The 13956-nt window shown below is 47.3% G+C and overlaps 1 protein-coding gene across 3 annotated transcripts in view; it reads right to left on the bottom strand.

The window, feature by feature from the left end:
* Window positions 1-3709: 3709 nt before the first annotated feature.
* The window catches only part of HIP1 (huntingtin interacting protein 1), a 212302-nt gene continuing 202055 nt past the window's right edge, over window positions 3710-13956 (bottom strand). For 2 of the 3 annotated variants that reach the window (XM_008018363.3, XM_037990490.2), the window contains exons 30-31: window positions 9449-9557; window positions 8272-8671 (exon numbers count right to left, since the gene is read on the bottom strand). In XM_008018363.3, the coding sequence (XP_008016554.1) occupies window positions 8619-8671; window positions 9449-9557 (162 nt within the window). In that variant the 3' untranslated portion in view covers window positions 8272-8618. Of the gene's footprint in view, window positions 8181-8271; window positions 8672-9448; window positions 9558-13956 lie in introns of those variants that run through there. The other variant, XM_037990489.2, reaches the window with a different exon arrangement.

Below are 13956 nucleotides of genomic sequence, written 5' to 3' on the forward strand. Positions count from 1 at the left end.
TATCACTCTGTCACCCAGGCTGGAGTGCAGTGGCGCGATCTCAGCTCACTGCAACCTCTGCCGCCTGGGTTAAAGCAGTTCTTCTCCTGCCTCAGCTTCCCAAGTAGCTGGGATTACAGGAACCAACCACCACGCCCAGCTAATTTTTGTATTTTTAGTAGAGATGGGGTTTCGCCATGTTGGCCAGGCTGTTCTTGAACTCCTGACCTCAGGTGATCTGCCCACCTCGGCCTTCCAAAGTTCTGAGATTACAGGCATGAGCCACTGCGCCCAGCCTAAAGTTGGTTATTTAATTAATTTATTTGTTTTGAGATGGAGTTTCGTTCTTGTTGCCCAGGCTGGAGTGCAATGGCGCGATCTTGGCTCACTGCAACCTCTGCCTCCCGAATTCAAGCAATTCTCCTGCCTCAGTCTTCCGAGTAGCTGGGATTACAGGCATGTGCCACTACACCCAGCTAAATTTGTATTTTTAGTAGAGGTGGGGGGGTTTCTCCACGTTGGTCAGGCTGGTCTTGAACTCCTGACCTCAGGTGATCCGCCTGCCTTGGCCTCCCAAAGGGCTGGGATTACAGGCGTGAGCCACCGTGCCTGGCCTTGGTTATTTTAAATACAGAAAATCCTCAAGGCTTCATTATAGACCCTTTTCTTTTCTTGTACTCTTTCCTATTGTTATGGCTTTAGGTACCATTCAATTCCCATGACCTTTGACCTCTGAGTTAAACTTTGCATCTTCATGAGAATGTTTCAAAGGCAACTCAGCCGAGGCCAGGTTTGGTAGCTCACACCTAAAATTCCAGCACTTTGGGAGGCAGAGGCAGGATGATTGCTTGAGGCCAGGATCTGGAGGTTGCAGTGAGCTATGACTGGGCCACTGCACTCCAGCCTGGGTGACAGCGCAAGATCTCCTGTCCCAGCCTTTTTTTTTTTTAAAAAAAAAGGTTAAAAAAAAAAAAAGGTAATTCAGGCTGGGCGTGGTGGCTCACGCCTACAATCCCAGTACTTTGGGAGGCCAAGGTGGGAGGATCACTTGAGGTCAGGAATTTGAAACCAGCTTGGCCAACATGGTGAAACCGGGTCTCTACTAAAAATACAAAAAATAAGCCGAGTGTGGTGGTGGGCGCTTGTAATGCCAACTCCTAGGAGGCTGAGGCAGAATTGCTTGAACCCTGGAGGTGAAGGTTGCAGTGAGCTGAGATTTTGCCACTATACTCCAACCTGGGCGACAGAGCGAGACTCTGTCTCAAAAAAAAAAAAAAAGGTAATTTGCTGAGCCTGACCTTCTTCCAGAAACGCCACTAATTTCACAATCCAGAAACCCAGGACCCCTCCCTAAAAGCTCCTTCCCTAAGCCCCCCTCTATGTAACCCAAAGCCTGTCTGTCCATGTCCATTTTACCTGCCATGTGTCTCTTTGGCCTGCCATTTCTCCTGTCTCTCCTGCCACTACCCTGTCTCACATGCCATCACCCTTTGCCTGGACTATGACAATAGCTTCCTTGTTGGCTTCCCCCATCTACTCTGGCTCCACGCCACTCTGTCCTCCATACTGCAACCAGAATGGGCTTTTCATAATGCAAATCTCATCATGTCGCCCCTTTGCCTAAAGCCAATCAGCCGCTTTCCATTGTCTGCACAATTGAGTAGAACTTTTATTTTTTATTTTTTTGAGAGGGAGGCTTGCTCCGTTGCCCGGGTTGGAGTGCAGTGGCATGATCTTGGCTGCCTGCAACCTCTGCCTCTCAGGTTCAAGCGATTCTCGTGCCTCAGCCTCCCAAGTAGCTGGGATTACAGGTGTCCGCCGCCACACCCAGCTAATTTTTGTATTTTTAGTAGAGATGGGGTTTCACCATGTTGGCCAGGCCAGTCTCGAACTCCTGACCTCAAGTGATCCTCCACGTTGGCCTCCCAAAGTGCTGGGATTACAGGCATGAGCCACTGTGCCCAGCCTAGTAGAGCTTTTAAAGGACAGTTCAAGATGCTTTTTTTTGGTGGTTTTTTTAAGACAACGTCTGGCTCTGTCACCCAGGCTGGAGTAGGCAGTGGCGCCATCATAGCTCACTGCAACCTCTGCCTCCTGGGCTCAAGCAATCCTCCTGCCTCAGTCTCTCAAGTACCTGGGAACACAGACATGTGCCACCACACCCAGTTAATTTTTTGTATTTTTTGCAGTGATAGGGTTTCTCCATGTTGCCCAGGCTGGTCTTGAATTCTTGGACTCAAGGGATCCACCTGCTTGGGCCTCCTAAAGTGCTGGGATTACGGGCATGAGCCACCTTGCCTGGCCTATGCTTTAAATGGAGCAGGCTCACCTTGGCATTCTGCCACTGGGAGCAGAAAAGACCAGCTGCAGGCCAGTGTCCCCGTCTTTGGTATTTATCCAGATCACCTTCCCACTGAGCAAGGTGATCCCACTGGTTCTTTGATCTCCTTAGAGATGCTAGCTTCTGATTACCTGCCTCATTCTCTCATTACGTGATGAGTCATTTGGGCCCATTTTCCTGCTTTCCAAGCCCAACCTTTCCCAATCTGTGTCTCCCCTGTAGGTACCCTGGCTTAACACACTGGCAGTATTAGGTTGCAGCCAATCGTGCTGTGGAAATGTCGCTCTGCAGCCCAGCCCGGCTCTGTTAGCTCCCTCTGTCAATCTTCTGCTAGCTGTGACTGGCTTGCTCTGAGTCCCTTTATGACCAGTAGCTTCTGTCTCTGAGCAGAATTGGTCACATCTCATTTTAAGGTAACAGGTTAATTTGCATTGCAAGTGTGCAGAGGGAGGAGCCACAGCCTGAACCCCCAGATTTTATGAGACCTGAACTATATGATAGTTTTTTTTTTTAATTAGTATATATTTTTATACAGGGTCTCTGTCACCCAGGCTGGAGTGCAGTAGCACAATCATGGCTTATCGCAGCTTCCACCTCCCCAGGGGCTCACATGATTCTCCCATCTCACCCTCCCTAGAAGCTGGGGCTACAAGTGCACACCACCATGACCAGCATTTTTTTTTTTTTGTATTTTTTTTTTATAGAGACAGGGTTTTGTCATGTTGCCCAGGTTGGTCTCAAACGCCTTGCCTCAAGTGATCCTCCCGCCTCGGCCTCCCAAAGTGCTGGGATTACAGGCATGAGCCACCGCACCCGGCCTTTTTTTTTTTTTTAAGAGACAGGGTCTTGTTCTGTTGCCCAGGGTGGAGTACAATGGTGTGATCACTGCAGCCTCAACCTTCTGGACTGAAGTGATCCTGACTTAGCCTCCCAAGTAGCTGAGACTATAGGCATATGCTACAACGCCCAGTTAATTTCGTTGTTGATGGGGTCTTGCTATGTTGCCCAGGCTGCTCTCAAACTCCTGTACTCAAGTGATCCTCCCACCACAGCCTCCCAAAGTGCTGGGACTACAGGCATGAGCCACCATGTCCAGTGTCAAACTAGTATTTCTTTTTTTTCCCCTTTTTGTGGAGAGCAGCATCTCACTATATTGTCCAGACAGGTCTCCTAACTCCTGGGCTCAAGCTATCCTCCTGCCTCTGCCTCCCTAAGAGCTGGGATTATGGGTGTGAGCCACCACACCCGGCTCAAACTAATATTTCTAAGACACATTCCCAGAGGTGTGGGGCTAAGTGGATTCCATGAACCCCAGCATACAAATGCAGGCTTCTCACTGGAACCTATACCTCAGAGCCACGCTGGCCGGTCAATCACCACCATGCTCCATTGCCAGGCGGAAATATTTATTTGAAAAATTGAAAACACAGATGCAATGTATTATACAAAGAAAGGTCTTAATACCATAATAAAAGTATTGTTGGAGGGAAACAGAAGCCAGTGGCCACCTGCCCTGGGAAGGTAGGCACTCAGTGAAAAATGAAATTCATTTCAAGGAACTACCCTACTGGAAACCCGGGGGAAAGGGTAAACACAGAAGAGAAGAAAAACAAACCCAACCCTACCCCTGCAAACCGAAATGTGAAAGAGTTTGTTATCAGTTTGAGACAATTGCATTATCACCAAGATGTAACCGAACCCCCCTCGGTTTGCCCCTGTGAGTGGTAATCAGTTTCATTTAGGGCCTTCAAACCTGAGGTAGTTGAGGGTCACCTGAAAGACATGTCTGGAAAAATCTACTCTCAGAATCGAACCCAACAGCATTGAATTGTTTCCTGTTGCTTTGGCTCCTGACAACACCACGGTGTGGTGCTGATCTTGTGTTTGGTCTGGACCTGGGAGAGGAAGGAATTTGGCAGCAAACAGCCGGCCTGGTTTGCTGCGTCGATGGCTGGCAGGTCTGTGGTGGTGTTTTTCTATGCTACAGGTGGTACCGTCTCTGGAGGACAAGGATGGCAGAGAGAGGGCAAAGCCAGTTTGCTTGGAAAGCCAGTGTTGGAACTGGAGGCTTTCCCTGGCAGGACTTCCAGAGATTTGGAAAGGTGGTAGAAGGTAGCAAGATACTGACCAGTTATTAAAGACCAGGGTCAAGTGGAGCCAGGAGACCCCTCTAGACTAAGGAGCTAAGAGAGAGCTTCCAGCTGCAAGCTGAGAACTAGCTCCTCCACAGGGTCGAGGGACCAAAGCCACCTAATCTGACCAGAGCGACATGTACCTGTGATCCCCGTGTTACCTGGTGGCAGAAACCTTGGTGTCTGACTTGGTAGCTGGGACAGTTCCAAGAAAAGTTGCTCTAGACAGTGGTTCTCCCAGTCACTGGGTTAGAGGGACCCGTATTCTGGTGGGATTTTAGGGGTACTGCTATGGACGGCCGCATCAGCAAACATCTAAACTAGTCTCGTTGAAACTTCTTGCTCAGATGTAAAATAACCCTGCCAAGGTGGCTCTTCTCTTCTGTTTCTTTCTCTCTCTCTCTTTTTTTTTTTGAGATGGAGTCTCACTCTGTCACCCAGGCTGCAGTACAGTGGCGTGATCTTGGCTCACTGCAACCTCCATCTCCCAGGTTCAAGCGATTCTCCTGCCTCAGCCTCCCCAGTAGCTGGGATTACAGGTGCCTTCTGCCACACCCGGCTAATTTTTGTATTTTTAGTAGAGACGGGGTTTCACCATGGTGGCCAGGCTAGTATTGAACTCCTGACCTCAGGTGATCCACCCACCCCTGCCTCCCAAAGTGCTGGGATTACAGGAGTGAGGCACCACATCCAGTCTCTTTTTCTTATGTAAAGAAACATCTTTTCTCTAGAGGCCTTAGGGCACTGTCTTACAAACTTAAGTAACAGATGCTATTTTTCAACTTCTTGTTGATTCTAAGCCATTATTTTGTTACTGTCCCATCTTGTCATGACCCATTTACACTCACCCGAGACTTGTCACTAGTGATGTTCAGTGACTCATTTAAAAGGCTGGCAGGTTCATTTTTAGCTTTAAGATGTGATTCCCGTTTTAATCCAAGGTGTGTCACTAAATACCTCTTCATCTTCCTTTTTAGAAGAGTCACAATAGGAAAATTTGATTTTGTCTAGAGAATGGGGTAGCCGTTCTAATCTGAGCTATTACGAAAGTAATTATGTGACATCTGACAGTTACTTCCTCCTGTGACACTGACTTAGCCTCTGCTTCTGTTTAAGTGCTTTCTTAACCGTTACGACTCAGGCTAAGTCGATGAAGGTTTTAAACATTTCTGTGGCTTTAAAAACAAACAATTTTTTGTTTGTTTTTAAAGAGATGGAGTCTCGCTCTGTCACTCAGGCTGGAGTGCAGTGGTGCAATCATGGCTCACTGCAGCCTCAAACTCCTGGGCTGGGCTCGGACAGAGAATCTTTTTTTTTTTTTTTTTTTGTGACAGGGTCTCACTCCGTCGCCCAGGCTGGAGTGCAGTGGCACAGTCAGGGCTGACTGCAGCCTCGACTTCCCAAGCTCAAGCAATTCTCCCACCTCAGCTCCCCAGCTAGCCGAGACTACAGGCATGTGCGCCATCATGCCCGGCTAATTTTGTTTTTGAATTTTAGTAGAGACGAGGTCTCGCTATGATGCCCAGCCTGGTCTCAAACTCCTGAGCTCAAGCAGTCCTCCCGCCTTGGCCTCCTAAAGTGCTGGGATTACAGGCGTGAGCCACCGTGCTCAGCTGGGCAGAGAATCTTAATCTGATCCAGTACACTAGACTTTTTGCCCCATTCGTAATTTGTTTTTTGGGTTTTTTTGAGACGGAGTTTCGCTCTTGTTGCCCAGGCTGGAGTACAATGGTGTGATCTCGGCTCACTGCAACCTCTGCCTCCGGGGTTCAGGAGATTCTCCTGTCTCAGCCTCCTGAGTAGCTGGGATTACAGGCACCCGCCACTATGCTTGGCTAATTTTTGGTATTTTTAGTAGAGATGGGGTTTCACCACATTAGCCAGGCTGGTCTCGAATTCCTGACCTCAGGTGATCCACCTGCCTTGGCCTCTCAAAGTGCTAGGATTACAGGCGTAAGCCACGGGTACAGTGGTGCCCGGCCGCCCCATTGGTAATTTGAAACGTATGAGTTGGAATGGCTGAGATCTAGAAGTGAGGACTAGCTACTTTTGGAAATGTTGACCCGCATCAAGAACACACTGATTGGTTTAGTTGCCACAACTGGGACAGGGAAGCCACGCACCATTCCTTCTGAGCCTTGAATCAAAAAAAATACTAAGCAGAAAGCAGCATTCAACACAAGACTGCCCAATTTCTGGTGCTGATACTTCCTTAGCCCAGTATGGAGGTCACACCTCTGAGTATGGTCATCCGAGGTCCTGGGAGAGAGTTTTTTGAATGTCCCACTTAGAAAATGCACAGAGAGGAAATTGGGGAGGGGGGTGGGCTAGGGAGATGGGGGTTGGTTCACAGTGATCAAACAGAAGTCTCACAACCCGTCATGTAGCAAAACCTAGCAATGTTCTGTTGGGGCAGATCTTGGGAAGTGCATGATGGCTACCACCAATGAGTTGCTATAGATAAAGAAGGAAGACACTGTTTTTCCAAGATCAGAAGGTCACTTAAATGCTGGGGTCCATCTAGAACAGGAAAAGTGCTGTTGGGCTGCCCATCCCTGGCAAACTGTTCATGTGCCCTCTGTCCTCATCCTGTCCACAGGGCAGCGAGAGCCTGGGGCATATGGCTGAAAGGAGTTAGAGCCGCTGGCTCTGTCCTTTCTCATTTTCTCTGACTCAAGAGCTCCGAATGATCTCCTTGCTTTGGGATCCAAGTCAGTAACAGTCCAGCACCTTGGCCTTGCTTCTGATTCTTGAAGGCTGATGTAGCCAGGCAGAAAGATGAGCCTTGCTATAGTCACACCTGAAGTCCTGATTGCTCCAAGCATCTCTTTGTAGGCTGTTGCTGCTTAAGGGAGGTTAGTAATAAATACTAAGGGTAGCAAACCAAGTATAGGGTTCTTTCCTGATGGGAGCAATTGCGTCTGATCTTCCGGGTTTGTCAATTGCGTAGAAGGTGGAACGATCTTTTTATTCAAGAGGATGCCAAGGCAGACGTCTGCAGAAAGGAGTTGGGAATCGCTCCCACGCTCCCTCTCTGGGCCAAGGGAGATGGCCCACTTGACACAGACCGTTCATGGACAGTTCATTCCAGCGGGGAAGTAGTGTTGATCTAACCAGCTCCATTCAAGCATGTGATAAAAGTTTTTGAGCCTGGTCACAGGAACTCCTAAGAAACGTGTCCTGTGAAGGCCTGGGCTGTGTGAACCCTCTTGTCCCTCTTTCTGTTGTCTTCTCCCTTGTGAAGGTGGACAGAGGCTTTCCGCTGGGGTTCAGCTTTAGGAGGGAAAGGCACTCACTCCTTCTGCCTTTTGAGGAAAGCTGTCACTCAGCAGCTCCGCCTGACCCTGGAGCATGGACTGGGTGGGCCAGCACTTGCTCAGCGTGGAGGCGGAGGTGGAGCACCGAGAGGCCTGGACAGCACCATCGCCGGAGCTGCCACAGTGGGGGGCCCTGGAGACTCAGCTCCAGGGGTGTGCCCTTTGGGAGAGTTGGCGATGTGAGTGAAACTTAAAAAAAAAAAAAATACAACCAAAAAACCCAACCAACCACCATAAGAAGCAGTGGAAATCCATGGCACTGCCCAAAGAGGGGGAGAATGGCCTTGGCATTCACAGCCAGGACACTCCTGCTGTCCTTCTGACTGTGCAGATTTCAGGGTAGTGTCCTGGTTTGGAATCCATCAGCCCTCTGATGCTCACAAGTTTGTGCAAATGATGAAACTGAAAAGACTGAGAAGAAAACAGAAAAGAAAAGGCATAAGATCTTCCCTCTCCAAGCTGTCAACGAACAACAAGCAGCCCCTCTATTAAGGATACCCATTGTTGTGGGGGTCAAATAGTCAGCAGGACTGGATGGAAGTCCTCTCTGTTGAGTGGCCCTGTCCCCCACCACCCCTCTTTGCACCTAGGCTTGCTCATGGGCAGCACTGGCCAGCCTGGATGCTAACTAGGGAGGCGGGGAAAGAACAGAGATGACCATGAGTCCAAACAGAAAGGGTGTCGCTATGGAGGGAGTCTTTGGAAGTGTCATGCAGGTCCTCGGCATTGGGTAATGGCAGTGGTGTGGCTGCCCCTGGGACTCCAAGGATTTGGCCTGTGGCTGGGGAAATGACACACACGAGATAGGTAATAAGGATTTACACTGACATATGGGGTATCGGTTTGGCTCTATTCTTTTTCGGTTACCGCTTCTTGCAGTGTAGATGGAGATGCCTCTGTTCCTAAAAGACAATGATAATTTATGTTGCAAAGCGCTTCATGCATGCATACACTCACTTAACCAAAAAACCTGCCACCATGGGGGCTCAAAAATACATTATAATTATAACCATGGTGTAATCACCTAGTCCCCGAGTTTGGTGTCTAGGACTGACTAGGATCTGTCTATGGTTGGTGCCCAGAGTCTGTCAAATCCCATAACAGTCAACAATCTTGGTTGTGATCAAGTTGACTGCTTTCGACATGCAGACAGCAACATATAGACTCAAGGTGATGGATGGCAAGTCTCTGGACTGGCAGGCTGAATGTGACTCCATGCCACTCCGTTTCTCAACACCTGATCCCTTCTATCTTTTGGCAATTGTTGCCCTTCACTGGCTTTAGATAGTCAGAATCTTGTAATTCACTTGTCCCTGTCTGCCAGATCTCCACTGACCACTATTCTTTCGTTTTTCAACTCTCTGCTGGCCAGAAACTAAATTCCCAGGGAGTTAGCAAGGTTAGCTGGGCCTGGGAGGGAATGGCAGTGAATGAGTTATGATCAATGTTTAGGTCTTAAAAGGTGACAACAAAAGCTTTTAATTCACCATAATTTCACCCAGAGTTAGACTTAAAGGTTATTTACAACAGAAGAGAAAACAGGTTCCATGAGGAGAGAAGAGAAGGAAGAAGCCACTGATCTGGTGGGTTCCTTGTTCTGTTCCATTCTAGGGTAAGGCCCTGTCACACAGCTTCCCCTCCCTGCTGTGGGTCAGTGCCCATCCTTGGAGTCAGCTCACCTTCTTCCCAGCCCTCAGCAACACCAGCAAGCTCGTAGTGCTTTTTCCGAAGCTCTCCCAATTTTTGACGCTCCTTCTGCAATTCATTTTCTAGCTCTAGCACCCTAACCTGTAAGGAAAGTGAGTGGGATTTTCTTTTGATCAGCTCTCTGAGATTTAATTTTTATGTATATTTTTTTAGAGAGATGGGATCTTGCTCTGCTGCCCAGGCTGGTAGTGAACTCCTGGCCTCAGGAGATCCTCCTGTCTTGGCCTCCCAAAGTGCTGAGATTACAGGCATGAAACACCATGCCCAGCCTACATCTATCTTATTTTGATTACCCCCTTTCTGCTGCATTGTGAATTCCTCTTCTTCTGCATTATTCACCCTGTTTCCATACTTTATCTAGTCCTCAATTTCTGCTCTCTTTTTGCTCTAATTTTTCCATTCTCCCATTCATTTATCTATCCCAGTAGCTCTTATGTTTTACTCACTGTGATCCTCTACTGGAAGTGAATGATGCTTTACAAATACCTAAATGGGAGGTGGGCTTATCTTCTGTTGTTCTGATAAATCACTATCTAAAAACGACTCTAATGTTTAGCCTAACTGTATGGTGAGTGCCAATCTAGTTGTAACCCTTCTTCAATTCCAGTTCCCTGGAAACCCAGGTAGGAACCAAGTATGATGGTTCTGATATCTTTCAGGTATTTGTGCAACTTAGGCTTATTACTGCTACAGGAAAAAGCATGGACAATCTTACTAAAGGAAAAGGTGATCTTGCCTAGCTCTACTTCTCATTAATGTAATTTATTTTATTTCTTAATTCAAGGAATATTTGCTGGCCAGGCATAGTGGCTCATGCCTGTAATCCCAGCACTTTGGGAGGTCAACGTGGGTGGATCATTTGAGGTCAGGAGTTTAAGACTAGCCTGACCAACATGATGAAACCCCATCTCTACTAAAAATATACAAAATTAGCCAGGTGTGGTGGTGCATGCCTGTAATCCCAGCAACTTGGGAAGTTGAGGCAGGAGAATTGCTTGAACCCAGGAGGCAGAGGTTGCAGTGAGCCAAGATCACACCATTGCACTCCAGCCTGGGCAACAAGAGCAAAATTCCATCTCAAAAAAAAAAAAAAAAAAAAAAAGAATATTTGCTGAGCACTGATCATGTCCCTGCTTACCTTATAGAGGGAAAAGACAAATGAAGGAGAAAGATCAGATTGCAAAGAAATGACACAGGGAAATGTAATAAAGCCTAAAAATAGTCAGCCAGGTCTAGTCTCAAAAAGTCATTTTTCAGCTTTTGTGGCCTTAAGAGCTCAGCTGCCTGGAGACCTGGAGAATAATATTCCAGGCAGAAGAAACAGCCAGAGCAAAGGCTCTAAAGCAAGACAGATCTGGAGGTGTTGGGAGAAGGAAGGAAGTTGTATATGAGACATATGATAGAGGGGTAGGGTTGCAGGATGAAGTTGAGAACCATGCAAGGATCATTTTTCACCCAGGCTCATGACCTGATGAGGAGCTTGGATGTTGTACATGCAATGAAAAGCCACTGGGAGGATTTAAGCAGAGAGGGGACATCCTGAGATTTACATTTCTAAACTATCACATGGGGAATGAATGGACTGTAGAGGGTCAAGAGTAGAAGCAACTAGACCCAGTGAAGTGGTTCCTTTTTTGTTTTGAAAAAACTTTTTGTTATGGAAAAAGTAAAACATCTACAGAGGGATGGAGACTAGCAGAGTGACCTCACTGTGCTCTTCACCCAGCTCCACCAACTAACTAACCATATGACCAGACTTGCCTCTGCAATGCTCTTTGCTATTCTCCCCACCACCCGATCGTGCCATGGGATTATTATTATTGTTATTTTTAGAGATAGGGTCTCACTCTGTCACACAGGCTGAAGTGCAAGAGTGTGATCACAGCTCCCTGAAGCCTCAAACTCCTGGACTCAAGTGATCCTCCTGCTTCAGCCTCCAGACTAGCTGGGACTGCAGGCATGTGTCCCAGCTAATTTTTAATTTCTATGTAGAGATGGGGTCTCTCTATGTTGCCCAGGCTTGTCTTGAACTCCTGGCCAAGCAATCCTCCCAACTTGGCCTTCCAAAGTACTGGGATGATAAGCATGAGCCACTGCACCCAGCCTACTACAGGATTATTTTAAAATGACTATTCATATAACATTATAGGTAAGTTGCTTTTGCAGTGGTTCAGGAGACAGACAATGGTGGCTTAGGTTACAGTAGGAAGATGGAAAGAAGTGGAAAGATTAAGCTTTTGTTTTGTGATTTAGCATTAACAGGCTTTGCAGATGGATTGGATGTGGAGGGTGAGGGAAAGAGAGGAATCAAGGATGACTGTTTGTGGCTCAGCACCCAGTAGGCGGTGGGGGTGTCATTTACTGAGTTGAAACAAACAAGGGGAGGGACAGAGTAGGGTGTGAGGGACACCAAGAGGCCTGTTTTGGACATCAGTTACATTTGAGATACTTATAGGGCATTAGTGGGGAGCTATCAAGAAGGCTGCTGGATAAGTATGGGGCTCAAGGAGAAGATCTAAGCTGTGGAGAAGATTTTGGAATTTATCCACATATAGTGGTATTTAAGTCAAGAGGGGATGGGTGCAGTAGCTCACGCCTGTAATTTCAGCACTTTGGGAGACCGAGGCAGGTGTATCACCTGAGGTCAGGAGTTCGAGACCAGCCTGGCCAACATGGTGAAACCCTGTCTCTACTAAAAATACAAAAATTAGCTGGGTGTGGTGGCAGGTGCCTGTAATTCCAGTTACTTGGGAGGCTGAGGTGGAAGAATTGTTTGAACCTGGGAGGCGGAGGTTGCAGTCAGCCAAGATTGCATCACTGCACTCCCACCTGGGCAACACACTGAGACTCTGTCTCAAAAAAATAATAATAATAAAAATAAAGTCAAGAGGGACCGAGTGAGACTGCTAAGCAGAAGTCCCTTCAGTATTCAGACAGAAATTTGGCTTTGCTGGTGATCTGTGTCTTTTCCTAAAGATGCTGAGCCAGGTGCAGTGGCTCATGGCTATAATTCCAACACTTTGGGAGGCTCAGGTGGGAGAATTGCTTGAGCGCAGAAGTTCAAGACCAGCTTAGGCAACATAGTGAGACCCCCATCTCTACAAAAAATAAAGAAAGAGGCTGGGTGCAGTGGTTCACACTTGTAATCCTAGTACATTGAGAGGCCGAGGTGGGCAGATTGCCTGAGGTCAGGAGTTCGAGACCAGCCTGGCCAACATGGTGAAACCCCATCTCTACTAAAAATACAAAAATTAGCCGGGCGTGACGGTGCATGTCTGTAATCCCAGCTACTTCAGAGGCTGAGGTGGGACAATCGCTTGAACCTGGAAGGCGGAGGTTGCAGTGAGCCAAGATCATGCCACTGTACTCACTCCAGTCTGGGTGACAGAGCAAGACTCAGTCTCAAAAAAAAGAAAGAAAGAAAGAAAGAAAAATTAGCTGGGCATGGTGGTGTGCAACTGTAGTCCCAGCTACTCAGGAGGCTGAGTTGGGAGGATCTGCCTGAGCCCAGGAGTTCGAGTCTGCAGTGAGATGTGATGGCACCACTGCACTCCAGCCTGAGGAACAGAGTAAGGCCCTGACTCAAAAAAAGAAAAAAAATTGCTGAGTGACTCATCTTGGAGTACTTTAACAATTCCAATTTGAAATTCACCCCAAGACTGATGATCAATAATTCTAGAAAAATGATATCAATTTTTTTAAAGGATCTTGCTGATACCTATTTTGCATCGTATGACTTTATAGAACAACAGAGAGAAATAATGGCATTGCTTTTGACGAGTTAAAAGGATTTTCTCTTTTAAAACTAAAGGTCATACACAAATAATTCATACCAGAAGTCTAAAACAATGTTTATAGTAAGACTATTAAGTTTGTGGATACTAAGAGATCCTGGATAACATTTAGAGGAATGTTAGTCCAAGACTAGTGGGCAAGAGTTAAGAGTCTGATCTTGGCTGGGTGTGGTGGCTCACGCCTGTAATCCCAACACTTTGGGAGGCTGAGGCAGGAGGATTGTGTGAGGCCAGGAGTTGAGACCAGCCTAGGCAACATAGTGAGACCCTGTCTCTACTTTATTTAAGGAAAAAAGAAAATGGCCGGTGGCTCACACCTGTAATCCCAGCACTTTGGAAGGCCCAGGTGGGCAGATCACAAGGTCAGGAGTTCAAGATCAGCCTGGCCAGCATGGTGAAACCCTATCTCTATTAAAAATAAAAAATTAGCTGGGCATGATGACACATGTCTATAATCCCAGCTACTTGGGAGGCTGAGGTAGAAGAATCGCTTGAACCTGGGAGATGGGGAGTGAGGTGAGCCGAGATCATGCCATTGCATTCCAGCCTGGATGACATGAGACGACTCCGTCTCAAAAAAACCAAAATAACAAAATAACAAAAAAACAAGGATTCCGATCTTCACTAATAACCTCCACCTCCACTGTTTCTTCCGGCATGATTTACATTCAGTCTTGGGTTAGTAG

Source organism: Chlorocebus sabaeus, chromosome 28 (genome assembly GCF_047675955.1).
Source record: "Chlorocebus sabaeus isolate Y175 chromosome 28, mChlSab1.0.hap1, whole genome shotgun sequence".
Classification (NCBI taxonomy): Eukaryota; Metazoa; Chordata; class Mammalia; order Primates; family Cercopithecidae; genus Chlorocebus; species Chlorocebus sabaeus.